The sequence below is a fragment of the Arvicanthis niloticus genome, chromosome 1, assembly GCF_011762505.2.
Source record: "Arvicanthis niloticus isolate mArvNil1 chromosome 1, mArvNil1.pat.X, whole genome shotgun sequence".
Lineage (NCBI taxonomy): Eukaryota > Metazoa > Chordata > Mammalia > Rodentia > Muridae > Arvicanthis > Arvicanthis niloticus.
The window spans coordinates 95,041,277-95,059,306 of record NC_047658.1 but is presented as its reverse complement, the minus strand read 5'-3'; the positions used below and the strand labels follow the sequence as shown (position 1 = coordinate 95,059,306).

Below are 18,030 nucleotides of genomic sequence, written 5' to 3'. Positions count from 1 at the left end.
CTAGGACCCTGTTACACTTCCAATCTTAGACAAATCTGACTACAAAATACTTGGGACAACAGACAGAACAGCTCAACGGAGCCCAGCCACTCACAGAATGAGAGCTGCAATGACATGGATAGTGTTTCCCTTTAGCTTCTGAGGCGGCCAGGCTGGCCTCAAGCTGCTCCTTGCCTCCGCCTCACGGCTTTGTGACTATGGCGTACATCACTGCAATAACTGGTTGTTGTCTTTCTTACTGCTTTCCTGCAAGCTTCTTCTCTGATGGGGATGAAGGTCACATTTTTCTACTGAGGACTGCAACTTCTATTGGCTGGCTTTTTGCACAGATGTAGCTTTTCTTGAGTGCCAGAAACTGCTCTCCACTCCTTCTCTGTCTCACTGCTTCTCCCTCTCTCTTTGGGGCAAGGCGGCAAGGGCTCCCTCATTGCCACTCCCCTTTTCCAGTCTCCACCTTGTTGCCTTGAAACAGGGTCTCTCATAGAACCAGAGCTTCACTATTTTGGTTGACTAGTCCTTGAGCTCTTGGCATCGGTCTTGTTCCAAAGGCAGCTGTACCTAAGGTTCTGAGGATTCCATCTCAGGTCCTTGTGCTTACAAAGCAATTGTTCTTACCCACCAAATCCAGCCCCAGCCCCAGGGCTCTCCATTACTGCCCAGCTAGTGCTTTCTCATCTTTTGTGGTTTCCTTCAAGTCTACCCACACATGCTCTTTCCTCAAACATTCACTTCCTCTAAGCAGAATCATGTTTGTTTGTTTGTTTGTTTGTTTATTGAAACAAAGTCTTATGTATGTAGTCCAGGCTAGCCTCAAATTCCTAATGTAGCTAAAATGACATTGAGCTTCTGATACTGCAGCTTCCCACGTGCCAGCATCGTAAGCATTCACCACCGTAGCTGCTTTATGTAAAACTGGGGATCAAAGCCCAGGACTTCATGCACTCTAGGCAAACATTTTACCAACCGATCTATATCTTCAACCCGAACACGTGCTTTTCCCATAGTTTCTCTCTCTCTCTCTCTCTCTCTCTCTCTCTCTCTCTCTCACACACACACACACACACACACACACACACACACACACACACATCTCTATGCCATGTGGGTGCTGTTAACCCACAGAGAGGGCAAAGGAGGAACCAAATCTGGAGCTGGAGTTGCAGGAGGTTGTGAGCTGGTGTCGTGGAGCCTGGGAACTGAACTCAGGTCCTCTGGAAGAGCAGCAAACAATCAAAACAGTTAATCCAGGGCTGGAGAGATGGCTCAGGGGTTAAGAGCACTGGCTGCTCTTCCAGAGGTCCTGAGTTCAATTCCCAGCAACCACATGGTGGCTCACAACCATCTGTATGCCTTCTTCACGTAAAATAAATAAATAATTCTTAATTTAATCCACAACTCCAGCTCCTATGTAGTCTAGGTTATGTGGACTGGAGTGCCTTCAGCCTCCTCAGTGTTGGGATCACAGGTACCACCACACCCAGTGCCTTACCTTTCTTAAATAGGCTCCTAATGATAAGCAGGATACCAAGAAAGAGGCTGGGTGACTTTTCTAAATCACATAAAGAGCAAGCAAGGGACAGTATTGAGAATCTACCACCCCAGCACAGAGGGCAGTGGGATGTTTTCGGCTTTGCCAGGCTGCTTAGTCCTCTCCAGTACTCCCAGGCCTTGTTCAGCAAGGCAGAGTCTGTGATCCCTTTGTTAGGATGGAATTGAATTCCCTAGAGCTCCTGTCCCAGGCCTGGCCAGTAACTTCAGTAACCAGAGCTGTGTGAGAAGAAAAGGCCAAGCCACGGGGAAGCCACACCCAAATCAAGGGTGAGGTCTCAGGTGAGTCATGCCAAGGGCTACTGCCCAGCCTGTCTTGCTCTTTCATAGACCCAGTGCATGTACCTCCAGCACCCCGCCCCACCAGAGTCAGCTCATTTGGTTTAACACACGGGGCTCCCTGCTCATCTCTCCCACATCCAACAGGTGTCTGGAGCTAGGACACCTCCCTACTTGCATTCTGAGCCTCCAGATACGTGAGATGCACCAGAGTTCTGGGTGGGGCCTTTGAGCTCCCTACTTTCCCCTTTCAGGCCCAGATCCTCTCAGATTCCCACAGATGGGCTTTAGCCAGGGAGGGTGGGGTTACTCCTGGGACCATCAGGAACCAGCTACATAGTTGGTGACAGAGTGGTGGCAAGAAGCAACCTCTTACCTGCCTCTGTGCCTCCAGCTGACTTTAGTAGACCATGTCCCAACACCTGTTTTTCCCAGTTGTAATCATGGGTAAGTTCAGAGGACACAGCTTTAAGAAGCCTGGATACCAGCCCTAGAGAGCTGAAAAAGAGGAGATACATCCTGCATCCTTTATGGCAGTGAGATGCTAAAGCAGGCCGAGAAGCAGAGTGTCAAGAGGAGGAAGGGGAGGGTGGCTGATGGAGGAGAGGGCCATGCCAGGAGCCTGAGAGACTGTGCAGAAGGGGAAGGGGAAAAGAGGCCTGGATGTCGTGGAATGGAACACTGTAAAATCGGGTGGAGGGAGGAAGAGTCACACCTAAGTGCACCATCTCTCCAGACTTTCCTTGCCTCTCTCTTGTCTTCTCAGTGGTCAGTCCCATGCCAGGAGCCTTCCAGGACTCAGGTAAGACTGATGGACTGGGGATAGTTAGGTCCAGTTGCCTCAGTGTGGCAGGTCAAAGGGCTAAAACAGGGAACTGCGGGGTGAGTGCTGCAAAAGCCGGGCAAAAGCAGAAAGATGGGTGCTGACAGTGTCCGGGTTGAAGTAAGGGCTCTCTCTCCTCTCTCTCCTCTCTCTCTTCTCTCTTCTCTCTTCTCTCCTCTTCCTCCTCTTCCTCCTCTTCCTCCTCCCCTCCCCCTCTTCTTCTTCTTCTTCTTCTTCTTCTTCTTCTTCTTCTTCTTCTTCTTCTTCTTCTTCTTCTTCCTCCTCCTCCTCCTCCTCCTCCTCCTTCTCTCTCTCTCTCTCCTCTCTCTCTCTCTCTCTCTCTCTCTCTCTCTCTCTCTCTCTCTCTCTCTCTCTTTCTGTGTGTGTGTCTTCTAGCGGTCAGTCCTACTCCTACTCAAGGAGAATTTGAAGACCTAGGTAAGAGAGAGGCATGAGTTGCCTTCGATCTTGTTTTTTATTTGGTTGTTTGTTTTTGTTTCGCTTTGCTTTGCTTTTGAGACAGGGTCTCTCTCTACAGTCCTGGCTAACGCTGAAACTCACTCTGTAGGCCAGGTTAAACTCACACTCTCAGAGCTCCACCTGCCTCTGCCTCCTGAGCGCTGGAACTAAAAGCCGGTCTTGAATCCTAAAAAAGTTTTAAACTGGCTAGGTCATGAGTGAATTGGAAGTGCGGGGCCGAGGGAGTTGGTGGGGGGAGACACTCCAGCCGTGCCTTACTCATGTTCAGAAGGGCAAACTGAAGGGGTGGGTGTAGGTTCAGGCTCCCCACTCCCCGGCCCCGTCTCCGCGTTACCAGGGTTTCTGGACTCCGAGGGGTTAGGGGAGGAGGGGAACCCTAACAGAGCTTTGACTTCCAGGGGTCTCCATTCCAGACTGCGGCCGCCCTGAGCCCTCTTCCCGCATCGTGGGGGGCTCCGACGCGCATCCTGGCACGTGGCCATGGCAGGTGAGCCTGCATCAAGGTGGGGGCCACATCTGCGGGGGCTCCCTCATCGCCCCTTCCTGGGTCCTTTCCGCAGCTCACTGTTTCGTGACGTGAGTACAGTCTTTGTCCAGGCTCTCTCCTACAGCTAACCCCACCCGTCAGCTCGACTTTCCCTGCTTATCCTTCCTGCCTGGCAATGCCACCTGTCCAGGCTGAATACCCTGGAACAGAAATCTTTCCAACGCTCCCACTGACATCTCCAAGTCCTTTTTGGCCCCTTCAACCTCCACGGTATCAGCCGCAAATCTGGATCTGCTCTCTCCCGGGGTTCCTACTAACCCTAGCTCTCCGTTGGCTCTGAGTCCTCAGCCCCAAGGACTGACTCTGTAGGGCCAACCTAGTCCCCTTCCCTCCCGGCACTGGAGCAGGAATGGGACCTTGGAGCCTGCGGACGAATTGTCAGTCCTGCTGGGCGTGCACTCCCAGGATGGGCCCCTGGAAGGAGCGCACGTGCGCTCAGTGGCCACCATCCTGGTACCAGACAACTACAGCAGAGTGGAACTGGGCGCAGACTTGGCTCTGCTGCGCCTGTCCTCACCAGCCAAGCTGGGCCCCTTCGTGCGGCCGGTCTGCCTGCCTCGTGCCTCGCACCTCTTCGCTCACGGAACTGCCTGCTGGGCCACTGGCTGGGGAGACGTCCAGGAGGCTGGTGAGTGGGGCACACCACCGCCCTTGCAAGTGTGGGCCCTGGGGGCCCTGAAAGCTGAGTCCTCTAGTGGGTTACCCCTCGGAAGCTGAGCCTAAGAGTGGGGCCCAGGCGGAGCTTGGGAGATTTGGTTCTGATCCACGGAAAATTCCTAACCCCCTTTTATGTACCCTCCTCTGCCCCCAGGGTTGCCCATTCCTGACCTCACCGTTTCTCCCAGTTTTTCTTCTTTTCTTTTCTTTTCTTTTCTTTTCTTTTCTCTTTCGGATTTAGGTCAGATTCAGGTTCCATCCCAGTTCTTTCAGACAAAGCATTCCTCCCCTGCACATTTCCTTCTATGAAAAGAGGAAAACAACTCCCCGGGTGTTGGGTGGCTCAGTGGAGAAAACCCAAGTAAAGCCTATCAGTGGCTAGCACAGTGGTGTCGGAGAGCAGACTACTTTTCCACCTCTATTACTCGGTGTTACTTTGCCGCTAGTAAACATACCCATAGCTATTCCACATCTGCTTTGGTCAGACTTCACCAGGACTTCACCAGGTTTTAAAGGAGCTTTGTGGAGGGGATGCCGTAGCTGCGGCTTGCAGGGGTACCAACCGGGAACTGTGATCCTGAGCACCTAGAAAGTCTTTGTGGAAAGAGCCAGAGCAAACTGACAATGGGCCTTCAGAGCAGGAGATTTCTGAGAAGGTTGTGTGGAGAGAGGAAGTGCCAAATAGAGGCCATCCTGAGGACCCTAGGGGAAGCAGGGGGTGCTACACTGAGTGTTGGGGCAAAGCTCGCAAGGATGCTGAGGCTGAATATAGATCTTGAAATAATGCTGAGGTGACGCACACCTTTAATCCCAGCACTTGGGAGGCAGAGGCAGGCGGATTTCTGAGTTCGAGGCCAGCCTGGTCTACAGAGTGAGTTCCAGGACAGCCAGGGCTACACAGAGAAACCCTGTCTCGAAAAACCAATAATAATAATAATGATGATGATGATGATGCTGAGACTGAAGGACAGAGCAATGCCGACCAGTGGCACTACTAAAGTGTCCCCAGACCACCCCAGCTGAGCTCCAAGGACAGGTTCAGCCATAGCCTGACCGCTCAGGATTCTGGTGAGTCTGGAAGGACCTCTTCACGTTCCCTAGACTTCTCTGGCTCCTGAGTCCTTTTCATCAAAAGCAGCACCTGGGCTGGTTACAGTGGTGTACACTTACTTTCAGCACTCTAGAGGCAGAGGCAGATGGATCTCTGAGGGTTCAAAGTCAGAATGTTCTATATAGTGAATTCCAGAACAGCTAAGACTACATAGTGGGACCCTGTGTCAATAACAACAGCAACAACAAAGGTAGCAGCTGTAAGTGGTAATATACACCCGAGTCCCAGAAGGTTAGTGCTGGGGCCCCAGGCTGAGCCTGCAACACCCATTTACTCCTGGAAGTAGCAGGTGCAAAGTGAACGAAGACTCTGACCAGTTAGGAGGTCCCAGATTATGCTGCCTGCACTGGGAAGTCACACTGAGAACACAGAGACAAGTGGGGCATCTTGGGAGCTAGGTAGGGAAGATGAGTTAAAAAGGCATTCAGGGAGGCTGGAGAGAAGGCTCTGCAGTTAAAGGGGAATTGCTGCTGTGGCAGAGGACCCAGGTTTGGTTCCCAGCACCCACATGGCAGCTTACAACCAACTGTGACTCCACATAACTCCAGTTCCGGGATATCCTGTGCCCTTCTCTGACCTTTGTACATAAACACTAGGGACACATGTGACATGCACACAATCAGGCAAAACACTCATATACATAAAATAATCTTTCAAAATGAGGACAGAGATGACACCCAAATTCTTTCTATTGTTGTGTTTTTGCTTTTGTGTGTGTGTGTTGTTTGTCTGTTTGTCTTTCGATACAGGGTTTCTCTGGCTGTCCTGGAACTCACTCTATAGATCAGGCTGGCCTCGAACTTGGATTTGCTGTGCCACCATGCCTGGCTAACACCTAGATTCTTATCCTAAAGTCCAGTTTCTGTGTTTGGTAAACGAATACAAGACCATATCTAATACACATGATATCTTCGTGTAAAGGTTGCTCTGTTTTTTGAACAAATACACAACAGGGTTGAAAGCTTGATTTTTTTTTTTTTTTTAGCTCTGACATATACACATTATTGTCTGGGGACCTTGTATAGTACACAACCTGTAGCATCTGTAACAGTTCTCTCTGGCTGTTTACAGGGGCCAAACATAAGAATAGGACTTAGAGAGAAGAAAGAGCAACAGATGGTGTGATGAAAGTGGTAGGTCAGGGTGCCATCTCCCTCCCACCCCCTAAAAGGCAGGGTCTCACATAGCCCAAGCTGGCATTGAACTTACTATGTAGCTGATTATGATCTTGAGTTTCTGACTCTCCACTTCCAGTTCCCAAGTTCTGGGATTACAGGCATGTGCTGGGTCACCTGGGTTATTTAGTCTGGGGACTGGACACAGCCTTTGTGTATGTTAGCAGCCTACCAGCCGAGATACATCTTCAGACTCAGCAGAAGCGTGTTGATGGAAGTATCTAGGTGGCAGCTGACAGGGACAAAGCACAGGTCTGGAGAGATGAGTGCTTCATACCTAACTCACAGTATCTGTTCTCTGGTTCTGCCCTCAGACCCTCTGCCTCTCCCCTGGGTTCTGCAGGAAGTAGAGCTCAGGTTGCTGGGAGAGGCTGCCTGTCAATGTCTCTACAGCCGGCCTGGCCCTTTCAACCTGACTTTCCAGCTGTTGCCAGGGATGCTGTGTGCTGGCTATCCAGAGGGACGAAGGGATACCTGCCAGGTAGGGACCAGTCTCCTAACCCATAGGAAGCACCTAGTGAGTAGATGAAAATTAGAGCCTCATCTTTAATGGCATCTGGTCTGGGGGTATATGTGCCTAGCACCTCGGAGGCGCTAGGTTCAGTCTCTGGCAACAAAACAAAAACCCAAAGACAGTCGGAGGAGCCTGACATAGCAGGAAGCACTTGTAATCTCAGCACTTGGTAAGTAGAGGAGAGGCCAGGTGAACCGCTCAGGGCCTGTCTGAACTACATAGTGGTCAGCCTAGGCTACATGATACCCTATCTCAAAAAAAAAAAAAAAAAAAAAAAAAGAAAGAAAAGAAAAGGAAAGAAAGAAAGAAAGAAAAAAAAGAACTAAAAGAGTATCAGTGAGTAGGACTAGCATAAAGATTACAGACGGATGGAAGCTAGGACTCAACACACGTATCTGTCACCCTTGGGAGTATAATGCAGTAAAGACCCAGGCTCTCAAGTGTAGTGCTGCTACATCTACCCCTGTGTCCCATGAGGCAGGGGTTGTGCAACCCAGATTAGGGCAAGTGAGAGAATGAAGAAAGGACATACACACATACAGCAAAACTGGGGTTAGATTCCCACTATATCTGGGAACTTTGAGATGTTCATTGGGCATAGCACAGTAGCAAGGTTTAGTTAGTCTCAGTAGGAAGTCTCTGCAGAGCAGTAGTCTGGGGCTGGGAACTTCCCAGGGAAAGCGACAGTCGCTAGTCTTTACACGTTTATTAATTATTTTGGACTCCTGAGTTGGGCTTTGCCACCCATCTTGAGCATGGCCCATATGTGGACACAGCTTTACCAATATCTCACGGTTCCAAGGCCTTGAAGCCCTTGACCTGGCCTCGTCCATGTCAACAGTACACTCAGAACTTCACTCACTCAGGGCATCCTCCACTCCCTTCACAAGTCCAGCACCACCAGCTCTTAGATATTCAACTTTGCAAAATGCTCAAACTTCATATCTGGAAGATGACAATAATACATCAAGTGTTGTTACCATAATTAATAACCTCACTAAGATCTAAAAACTATTAGCTATTATTTTTCTTATTCCAAAGCTCAACCTATAGCACACTTGTTGCTTAGCAGGTACCTAACAAATAATTATTGGGAAAAAATGAATTAATTCTTCACAGAGGGAATTTTCCAGATAATTGGCTGATGGCCAAAACAGTATATTTGAAACAACTTTTTTGATAAATTAATCCAGCATTCATGGTAGTGGTGTGGATACAAAGTAGTTGGTTCTGAGGTTCCAGAACCCATATACATAATCAGTCAAAATTTTAGATTTTATTTACTTTATGTATATGTATTTATTTTATTAGTTATTTTATGTGTGTTTTGCCTGATGAGTACGTGAGTGCAATGCCTGCAGAGGCCAGAGGAGGGCACAAGATCTCCTAAAACGGAGTTTCAGATGAGTCAACCATGTGGGCGTTGGAAGCCATATCTGTGTCCTCTCAAAGAGCAACAAATGCACTGATTACCACTGAGGCATCTCTCCAGCTGTAATTAGTTGATTTCCCTCACCCTGAATATCTTTTATTTACTTTTAGACAATTTCATATATGTATACAGTGTACATTGATCATATTCACACTGAGCCCCCCTCCTTCTCCCAGCAGATACCCGCAACACCTCCTCCATGCCTACCACTATATCATCTCTCTTTATTTTTGCAAATTACTTGGGCCTAGTCAGTGCTGTCTGCTGAGACGCTGGCTGATTCCATTAGTTTGGTCGTGTGTAGGTAAACTTGAGTGAGCTCATGGTTATGATGGCCATCTCTGCCTGAAGACAGGACTTCACCCACTCCTCCCCATCCCTCTGACTCTTAGGTTCTTTCCACCTCCTCCTCTTCCCTGGGAAACACTCGGGGGTGTTGATACAGGTAAGCCCTCAATGGTCACCTAGTCTCAGGACTCTGGTCAGTTATATGTCTGCATCTAACTGATGCCCACTGCAGAGAGAAGCTTTCTGACCAAGGTGAGAGCTGCACTGATCTATGGGTGTAAACATAAATATTTAGAAGGCGGTTAACCAATATGTAGCAAAACAATAGTAGTACAGTAGATTACCTGCCAGGGCCCACAACTCCATGGTTTACACTACCAGGGATAGAATCCTTCCTGTGGATTCCTCAGATATCCAATCAGAAAGCAGGTGGTTACCTCCGAGACCTTCATACCACTGTCTTATCAATGGGCACAACCTGCTTGTCAAGTTCCAACTGTGGCATTTGGGACTCACTGTTGGGTAATAGTGTTGATGACTTGAATTCCCCACCAGCTTCCACGGCACGATGAAAGCTAGCCATCAGGGAGGAAGCTTTCTGGTCAGTTCCAGGTTGATTTCTCTGCATATTGCAACTCAAGTGTGTTGTTGTTTCTACAATAGTCTTGCCATCTATGGTTGGCAATCGAGGGCAATGCCAACAGTCTGTGTTGTTTCAGAAGCCTCTGGGGCTTCCCTGGTGAACAACTCATAGGGAGGAGTGCCATACTTGACACTGAGATTTTCACTTAATAACCTAAGGCTGCTTGGGGAAGCACCATCTACATGTACTCAAACTCCTTTTAAAATTACAGACATATATATTTTTAAATTTTTCTTTAAGGAATTATTTATTTTCTTTATATACATTAGTACTTTGCAGCTGTCTTCAGATCCACCAGAAGAAGACATCATATCTCATTGTATATGATTGTAAGCCACCATGTGGTTGTTGGGAATTGGACTCAGGATCTCTGGAAGAGCAGTCAGTGCTCTTAACCACTGAGCCATCTCTCCAGCTCTATTTTCTAATAATTTTTTGATGGGGTCTTAACTACATATTCTTGGCTGGCCTAAAACACTCTTTGTAGAACACGCTGTTATATTTTCACTCAAAGTACTGGGTTTCTGTAGCCGCCCGCGGCCACAAGTCAACTGGATTCACCTGAAAGGGGGGCTGGGAATGAAAGGGGAAGGAGGGCGAGAAGAGATGAGGCCAAGACAAAGTTCTCTGATCAAGGCCCAAAGCTTTAATGTTCAGCTCTCAATTTAAAGGGGAAGACCCAACCCACAACCCCTCCTGGTTTCAGATGGGTGGGATAATCCATAGTCCATTCCAGGTCACAGCCGGAGATGTCTCAAGGCAAGCCCAGGGGCAGTTCTGCTGTGTTCCGGGCAGCAAAGGTGGGTAACTCCACCTAGATCCTGTCACTTGACCTTGCTGTGGCAACCAAGGTCTCTCAGTCCTGCTCATGGGGGGGAGAGTACAGGTTTCCATAAAGGTTTTCTGCATACCTTTAGTTTTGGTTAACTTACTCCCCTTTCTCCTGTCCCCCCATTCCTATCCCAACTTAACCCTTTAATCCCCCAGTTCCCTCCCACTTTTATAGCCCACGTGTTCTACTAGGTCCTCATTCCTTCAGGCTTCTTCCCTCCCTCTCAGGACCCATTCAAGCTTCCTGACTACTACACTCACGCTAAATTAAACATAACAATGTGGACATTTGCCGCTCAGATCTACTGATGAGAGAGAATGTGCGGCATTGATCCTTTCTGAGCTTGCACAGCCTCACTTGTAGTAGTAGTTTTCAGTTCCACCCACTTTCCTGCAAATTTCATTTATTTATTTTATGAATGTGAGTACACTGTAGCTGTCTTCAGATCCACCAGAAAATGACATCAGATCCCATTACAAATGGTTGTGAGCCACCATGTGGTTGCTGGGAATTGAACTCATGACCTCTGAAAGAGCAGTCAGTGCTCTTAAGCACTGAGCCATCTCTTCAGCCCCAAATTTCTTCATTATTTCTTCTCCTTCTTCTTTTTCTCCTTTTCCTTCTTCTTTTTCTTCTCCTTCTTCTTCCAGGTAAATAAAATTCTATTGTGTGCAGTTACCACATTTTCATTAGTCATTAATCAGCTGAGGGGACATCTAGGGTGATTCCATTTTCTAGCTACTGTGAATGGAACATCAGTGAGCATGGATATGTAGGTCTCTCTGTAGGAGAACCTGGAGTCCTTTGGACAGACCCAGGGTCTCTGGATCACAGGATACCTCTACTTTCAGCTTTTTGAGACACTCCATGGTGATTTCTATAGTGGGTGTTCCAGTTCACTCCCACCAATAGTGGATCAGTGTTCACATGTCCCCACATCCTCGCCAGCATCTGTTGTCATTTCTTTTTTTTTGAAAATACTCATTCCGAGTGGGGTGAGATGGACTCTCAAGTAGTTTCAACTTGCACTTCGCTGATTACTAATCATGTTGAACACTTTTAAAAATGTCTAATAGTTTTTTTTGTGTGTTCCTTCTTTTGAGAAGTCTGTTTAGTGATTCCTGAGCTGGGTTACAGAACAAACACCATAGCATAACAACTCTCTATACCATTCATTTGTGTCTGCTAATTTTAGGTTTTTCTCATTTGATTTCACACTCCCCGTTCTTAATATATTTACTTATTCGTTCATGTATTCATTTATTCATAGCCAGGATCTTTCTATGTTGCCCAAGGTAGTTTTTGACTCCTGAACTTAAGTGATCCTTCAGCCTCAGCCTCTCAAATAGCAAGGGCTACAGATGCAGGCACCATACACGCTCCTATACTATTATATATGCCTAGTTCTACTAGGGTCTTCCTCAGCTTCCTCATTTCTCTTTACATTTACTTATTGTCTGTGTGTTTTACACTCAATATGGCCTTTAGCCATTTTTGTTTATTTGTTTGGAGACAGTCTCACAGAGCTCAGTCTATCCTAAAACTAACTATGCCCTGAGTCCTGATCCTTTCACCTCCCAAGTGTTAGGACTATAGGTATGGACCTTGGCTTTAATTTCTCTCCTTCTTCGTGTGTGTGTGTGTGTGTGTGTGTGTGTGTCTGAGCATGTGCATATGGAGGTAGTGTTGTATGTGTGTGTGCAGGTGTGCAGGCAAAGGACAACCTCAAGTGTTATTAGGGATACAGTCTATTTCTTTTAAGGTAGGTAGAGTCTCTTGCAGAGGTGTGGTGGCACAGGCCTTCTGCCCAGCACTCTGGAGGCAGAGGCAGGCAGGACTTGATGAGTCTGAAGCTAGCCTGGTGTACAAATCGAATTCAAATTGATTCCAGGACATCCAGGGCTGTTATACAGAGAAACCATGTCTTGAAAAACTTTGATGATGATGATGATGATGATGATGATGATGATGATGATGATGATGATGATGAAGGACAGGGTCTCTCATTGGCCTTGGGTTCACCTATTAGGCTAGATTGGCATCTATGCCTCTATAGTAGTGGATTTACAAGATCAGGTCACCACATTTTTACATGGGTTAGGGAGATGGAGCTCCAGTCCTTAAACTTGCAAGGCAAGCATTTTCCCAGGTGAGCAACGCCCCTCAGTACTTGATTTATTTACTTATTTATTCATTCATTTATTTTCGAGACTGCACTGGAACTTCCTCTATAATCCAAGTTGGCCTTGACCTCAGAGATCTGTCTGCTTCCTCCAGAGTGCTCAGCTTCCTCGATTTACTTTTTAAAGGCAGAGCTCAGCGTTTGGGAGACACTGGGGTCAAGCCCAGCCCAAAACAAAACCTTGGGAGCTGCGACTTAGAAACCTTAGAAATAAGGGACAGTTTGGGGATGAACTATTTACAAGAATCATCCAGCTCCAAATGAGAGCGACAGGATTCTTTTGAACGGTCGTTGATGCCTTGTCTGGATGCTCTTGGCTTTGGCTACTCTGTGGTTCTGCTTTGCCACAATTACAATTCGAGCTGTAGATAATACAAAGGTGAAGACAGCTGAGGAGGGTTTCTAGAAGGTGGCTATATGTTAGGCCAAAAGGGGTGAGAATTCTTGAACTAATCTCTGACTTGAGTCATCTATCATTAGGGTGACTCTGGGGGACCGCTGGTATGTGAGGATGGTGGCCGATGGTTCCTGGCGGGCATCACCAGCTTTGGCTTTGGCTGTGGACGGAGGAATCGCCCTGGGGTCTTCACTGCAGTGGCTCCCTATGAGTCGTGGATTCGGGAACATGTGATGGGTTCAGAACCTGGGCCTGCCTTTCCCAGCCAGCTCCAGAAGCCCCAGTCAGGACCCTGGGAGCCCAGAGAAGAAAACTGTACCTTTGCCCAACCAGGTGAAGGGCAAATGTACTGACCCTAAGCTGAGCTGGGCTGGGTGGATACGAACTGGGGTGGAGGCTGCAGGGTTAAGGATTTCTGCAGACCCCCTGACCCAGGCCTCTCATCTCTTAGAGTGCGGGAAGGCTCCGAGGCCGGGGACCTGGCCCTGGGAGGCCCGGGTGATGGTGCCAGGTTCCACACCCTGCTATGGAGCTCTGGTGTCTGATAACTGGGTCTTGGCACCCGCCAGCTGCTTTCTGGAGTGAGTGAGTGAGTGAGAATCCATATATCGGGCACTCTTGCCCTTTCCCGCATTAGCCTGAAAGACTGCCTCAGCCCTTCCTCTGGGCTAGGAGTTGTGCCTCAAGTTTGTAGTGTGACGTCTTGGGAAATACAGAACCCAACACAAAGACGGGGAGTCTGGTGAGGGCGGTTAGGGAGTTCGGTCCGGAGCGCGAGAACCAGAATAACGGAGTAAGGGCGGGATTCCAGCGTTGGACTAAGTATTCCAACCCGGAGATGCAGTCTAAGCCTGGGAAGCTAGATTTGCATCGTGTATGCGGAATGCGCACGCTCCTCAGCTTCCCCATCCAGCAGCCCCGCACCTCTGACAGCTCACCCCACGATTTCGAGACCTGGCGGGTGCTGCTGCCCTCCCGTCCGGAGGAGGAGAGGGTGGCGCGCCTCGTGGCGCACGAGAACGCTTCCGGGGACTTCGCTTCGGACCTGGCGCTGCTGCAGCTGAGGACGCGCGTGAACCTGACCGCGGCCCCGAGTGCCGTGTGTCTGCCCCACCGCGAACACTATTTTCTGCCCGGGAGCCGCTGCCGCCTAGCTCGCTGGGGACGCGGGGGTGCGCGAGGCCACGCGGGGCCACTCGGGGCCACGGACTGGGTGGGGTGGGCGGAGCGGGAACCACGCGGCCGAAGCGACTCCCCGCCGCTCTTTCTCTCAGAACTCGCACCAGGCTCCAGTGCGCAGCTGGAGGCGCAGCTGTTGAACAGCTGGTGGTGTCACTGCCTGTACGGCCGCCAGGGGGAGTCCGTGCCACCGCCAGGAGACCCGCCGCACTTGCTTTGCCCCGCCTATCAGGAGGAGGAAGAGGCGGGCCTATGCTGGGTGAGCGACAGGAACTCGCTGCGGAAATCCGGTCCTGACCTGAGCCAGCTGGAGGCGGGAGGATCTAGAGTGGGGAGGGGCGTTCTGGGCTCCGCGTGGTGCCAAAACTATTCTTTCTATTCTTCCTCCATCTCCCCCAGACAGGTTTCTCTGTGTATCCCCGACTGTCTTAGAACTTACTTTGTAGGGGCTGGAGAAATTGCTCAGTGGTTAAGAGCTCTGACTGCTCTTCCAATTCAATTCCCAGCACCCACATGGCAGCTCACAACCGTAACTCCAGTATCTGAGACCCTCACACAGGCATACATGCAGGCAAAACACCAATGCTCATAAAATAAAAATACGTAAAATTTTAAAATTAAAAAAAAAAAACTTACTCTGTTGATCAGCCGGGCCTCGTAGGAACTCAAAGATCCGCCTCAGTGTCCGCCTCAGTGTGGCACACTATGCCCAGATTATTCCTTCTTTTTAAAAATATGAGTGTTGTGATCCAAGCCCAGGTCCTTATGAACCAAGTGTTTTACCACCTGAGCCATCTCGCCGACCTGAGCTTGTCAATTTTAAGAGAGGGTTGAAACCAAGTGCATTGCATCTTTTTTGTTTTTTGGGGTTTGTTTGTTTGTTTGTTTGTTTTTTCTTGTTTGTTTTGTTTTTCCAGACAGGGTTTCTCCCTGGCTGTCCTGGAACTAACTGTAGACCAGGCTGGCCTCGAACTCAGAAATCCGCCTGCCTCTGCCTCCCAAGTGCTGGGATTAAAGGCGTGCGCCACCCAGCGTGCATTGCATCTTTAATCGCATCTTTCATCCTAGCACTCAGCAGGCAGAGGCAGGCCTCAGTTCGGTGACAGCTGGGGCTACACAGAGAAACCTCCTTTCAAAAACGAAAACGAACGGGGGGGGGGGTAGGAGGGGGAGAGGGTATTGGGGTTTGTCAAGTGAGGGCTGGAGTTTTACACAAATCAGTGTTGGAACTTGCCTTGAAGGATTCATGCAGGAAAGAAGAATCAGAATCCCAGGAAAGGCCAAAAAGCTGAGGACCTGTAGGCCTGCAGCCTGCACTCATGCTAGTAATAATACTGTTTTGCTGCAGAAAGATTCCGGTTGGAGCCTTCTGTGTCGTGAGGAGGGGACGTGGTTCCTGGCTGGACACAGAACCCTCTCAAATGGTTGTCTCCGACCCCGAGCCTTTTCCCCAATGCAGACTCATGGTCTATGGATCAGTCATGTGACTCAGGGAGCATACCTGGAGGACCAGCTAATCTGGGACTGGGGCCCTGAAGGGGAGGAGACTGAGAAACAGACTTGTCCCCCACACACTGAGCATGGTGGTGAGCAGGGGTCTGTGAGGCTTCAGGAGTTCCTGGTAATTTTTAGACCCTGGCAAGACTCAGTGGGCAGAGGTGGGACTCCCACTGACATGGCCACCTCCTCTCTCTAGCCTGTGGCCTAAGGCCAAAATCCACTCCAGGTGGTGTGTTGTGGCCCTGGCTGACGGAGGTGCATGTGACTGGTGATAGAGTCTGCACTGGGATTCTGGTGGCCCCGGGCTGGGTCCTAGCAGCCACTCACTGTATTCTCAGGTGGGTCTTTCATAGCAAGGTAGCAAGGTGAGAAAAATTGGGTGATAGATGAAGGATTCTTTCAGTAGTAGGATGCCATCATGTTTGGGCTCACATAGCTCAGGGAATATGCTGTGGGTGATTTTGTTGGGATGCTTTGGTTTGGTTAGATTTGAAAAGGCAGGAGAGGAATCACAGAGCGGTGGTGGGTGGTTCTAAAGACCATTTCTGCCCTGTTCTTCTGCTGGGAAGGACTTCACCAGCTATGGGAGAAATAAACAGGATGCCAGTTCCACTACTGGTTCCTTTTCTCACAGGCTGGGCTCTACAACAGTGCCTTACATTGAAGTCTATCTGGGCCGGGCAGGGGTCAGCTCCCTCCCACAGGGCCACCAGGTGTCTCGATCTGTCGTCAGCATCCGTCTGCCCAGGCACTTAGGACTTAGACCCCCCCTGGCCCTACTGGAGCTGAACTCTCGGGTGGAGCCCTCCCCATCAGCTCTTCCCATCTGCCTACACCCAGGGGGTATTCCCCCAGGGGCCAGCTGCTGGGTTCTGGGCTGGAAGGACCCACAGGACAGAGGTGAGAGCCCTTGGGTCATGGGAATAAGGAATAACCTCAAGCCAGAACCCTTTACAGCTCTCTCTCCTCTCTAGTTCCTGTAGCTGCTGCTGTCTCCGTCTTGACACCACGGCTCTGTCACTGCCTCTATCAGGGCATTCTGACTCCTGGAACCTTCTGTGTCCTCTATACAGAGGGGCAGGAGGATAGATGTGAGGTACAGGGGGCTAAGGATCTTGGACCAGGGAGGAGAAAGGTAGTTCTGGGCAACTAGACCCTATTTCGAATAGAATTGGAATTTCTTGGCACTGAGTTCCAGATAGGAACAAGTATTATTTCTGAGCTAGACCTTAGAGAGACCAGGAACCAGGATTCCTAAGGGAGAGGTATACAGTGCTTTGTGACCTTGGGGAAATTAAGAGACCCAGATGGAGGGATAACAGACTTATTTGGCCTTGGCTCCAACTCTGCAGGTGACCTCAGCACCTCCCCTCCTGTGCCAGACTGAGGGAGGTCCTTGGGTTCTCGTGGGCATGGCTGTTCGAGGTAGCCGGGAGCTGTTTGCAGCCATTGGCCCTGAAGCAGCCTGGATATCACAAACAGTGGGAGAAGCCCATTTTCTTCACCTCAGTGGCTCCTCCTACTGGTCTCCCGAAAGCAATGACCCCTGCCCCCAAGACTTGGCAGGGTCTGCAAGCTCCCCTAAGGTTGCTGCTCTGTTTCTGCTCCTCCTACTGGCTCTGCTGATCCCTCGCTGAGGGGCCTGGCTCTCCTTCACACCACCCGTCAGAACTGGAATGTGGCCCAACCAGCCAGCTCTCAGGCCTGGAGACGGCTTCTTCCACCTCTACTGCATCAGTTTTCAGATAATTGGACCTCAGTGCTGGCTACTTTGAATCTAAGAATCCTTGGGGGTGGAGGAGGAACAGACAATAAAAAATGTAAATACAGACACGTGGCTTTGTGGCATCTCTTAGGCTACAGAGGTGCTGAACACCTCAGAGCTACGGGAAAGCCCCAAGGATAGGGCTCTACCCTATTGGTGAGTCAGGCCTTGGGATCCCAGGAAATGTGTCCCCTATAACGTGGCAGCTGTTCCCTCATTCCTGCCTCTGGGCGGGGGAGGTTAGGCGGACAGCTGGTTGTGTGTCACCTCTCCATTGGAATTAGTGTCCCCAGCACCTGCAGCATAACTCAGCCCTGGCTCTGTATGTGCTAGACTAGCAAGCCTTGGGATGTGAAAGCTAGCCCCAAATAAATAATACCCCAATGTATAATATACACACACAAACACAAGACCCTCTGCATCCTTTAAGACTCCCTCCTGCAAGTCCACTAACCAGTCCCACCCCCCACCCCCCCAATCTGGGCCACCTACATGCAAATCCCACCTCTGCATCTTCCACTCAGTTGAGTTAACTCCAGCTAATTCAATCCATGTTGCTCGATATCTGGCAAAGCAGGACAATGGAGCCTGAAATAATGAGTTCACCAACCCCTCCTTGTCACAGCTAAATGCTCCTTGGCTAGGGATCAAGCGACAGTCAGAGGAGAAATGAGGTTT

At 49.6% G+C, this 18,030-nt stretch overlaps 1 protein-coding gene across 6 annotated transcripts; it reads left to right on the top strand.

Moving 5' to 3' along the window:
* The first annotated feature begins 1,894 nt into the window (after positions 1 to 1,894).
* Positions 1,895 to 17,418, top strand: Prss36 (serine protease 36). 6 transcript variants are annotated; one of them, XM_034501021.2, is made up of 15 exons: positions 1,895 to 2,274; positions 2,594 to 2,629; positions 3,047 to 3,088; positions 3,544 to 3,706; positions 4,025 to 4,305; positions 6,935 to 7,101; positions 12,992 to 13,241; positions 13,360 to 13,489; positions 13,809 to 14,080; positions 14,183 to 14,346; positions 15,436 to 15,673; positions 15,784 to 15,925; positions 16,222 to 16,487; positions 16,562 to 16,683; positions 16,940 to 17,418. In XM_034501021.2, the coding sequence occupies exons 1-15, from the start codon at positions 2,238 to 2,240 to the stop codon at positions 17,222 to 17,224; spliced, it is 2,595 nt and encodes an 864-aa protein (XP_034356912.1). In that variant the 5' UTR covers positions 1,895 to 2,237; the 3' UTR covers positions 17,225 to 17,418. The 6 variants fall into 6 exon arrangements, with proteins under 6 accessions (XP_034356912.1, XP_076767314.1, XP_076767315.1 ...); XM_034501028.2 differs by having other exon boundaries at positions 1,896 to 2,274; positions 13,842 to 14,080; XM_076911199.1 differs by having other exon boundaries at positions 13,842 to 14,346.
* The last annotated feature ends 612 nt before the right edge of the window (positions 17,419 to 18,030 follow it).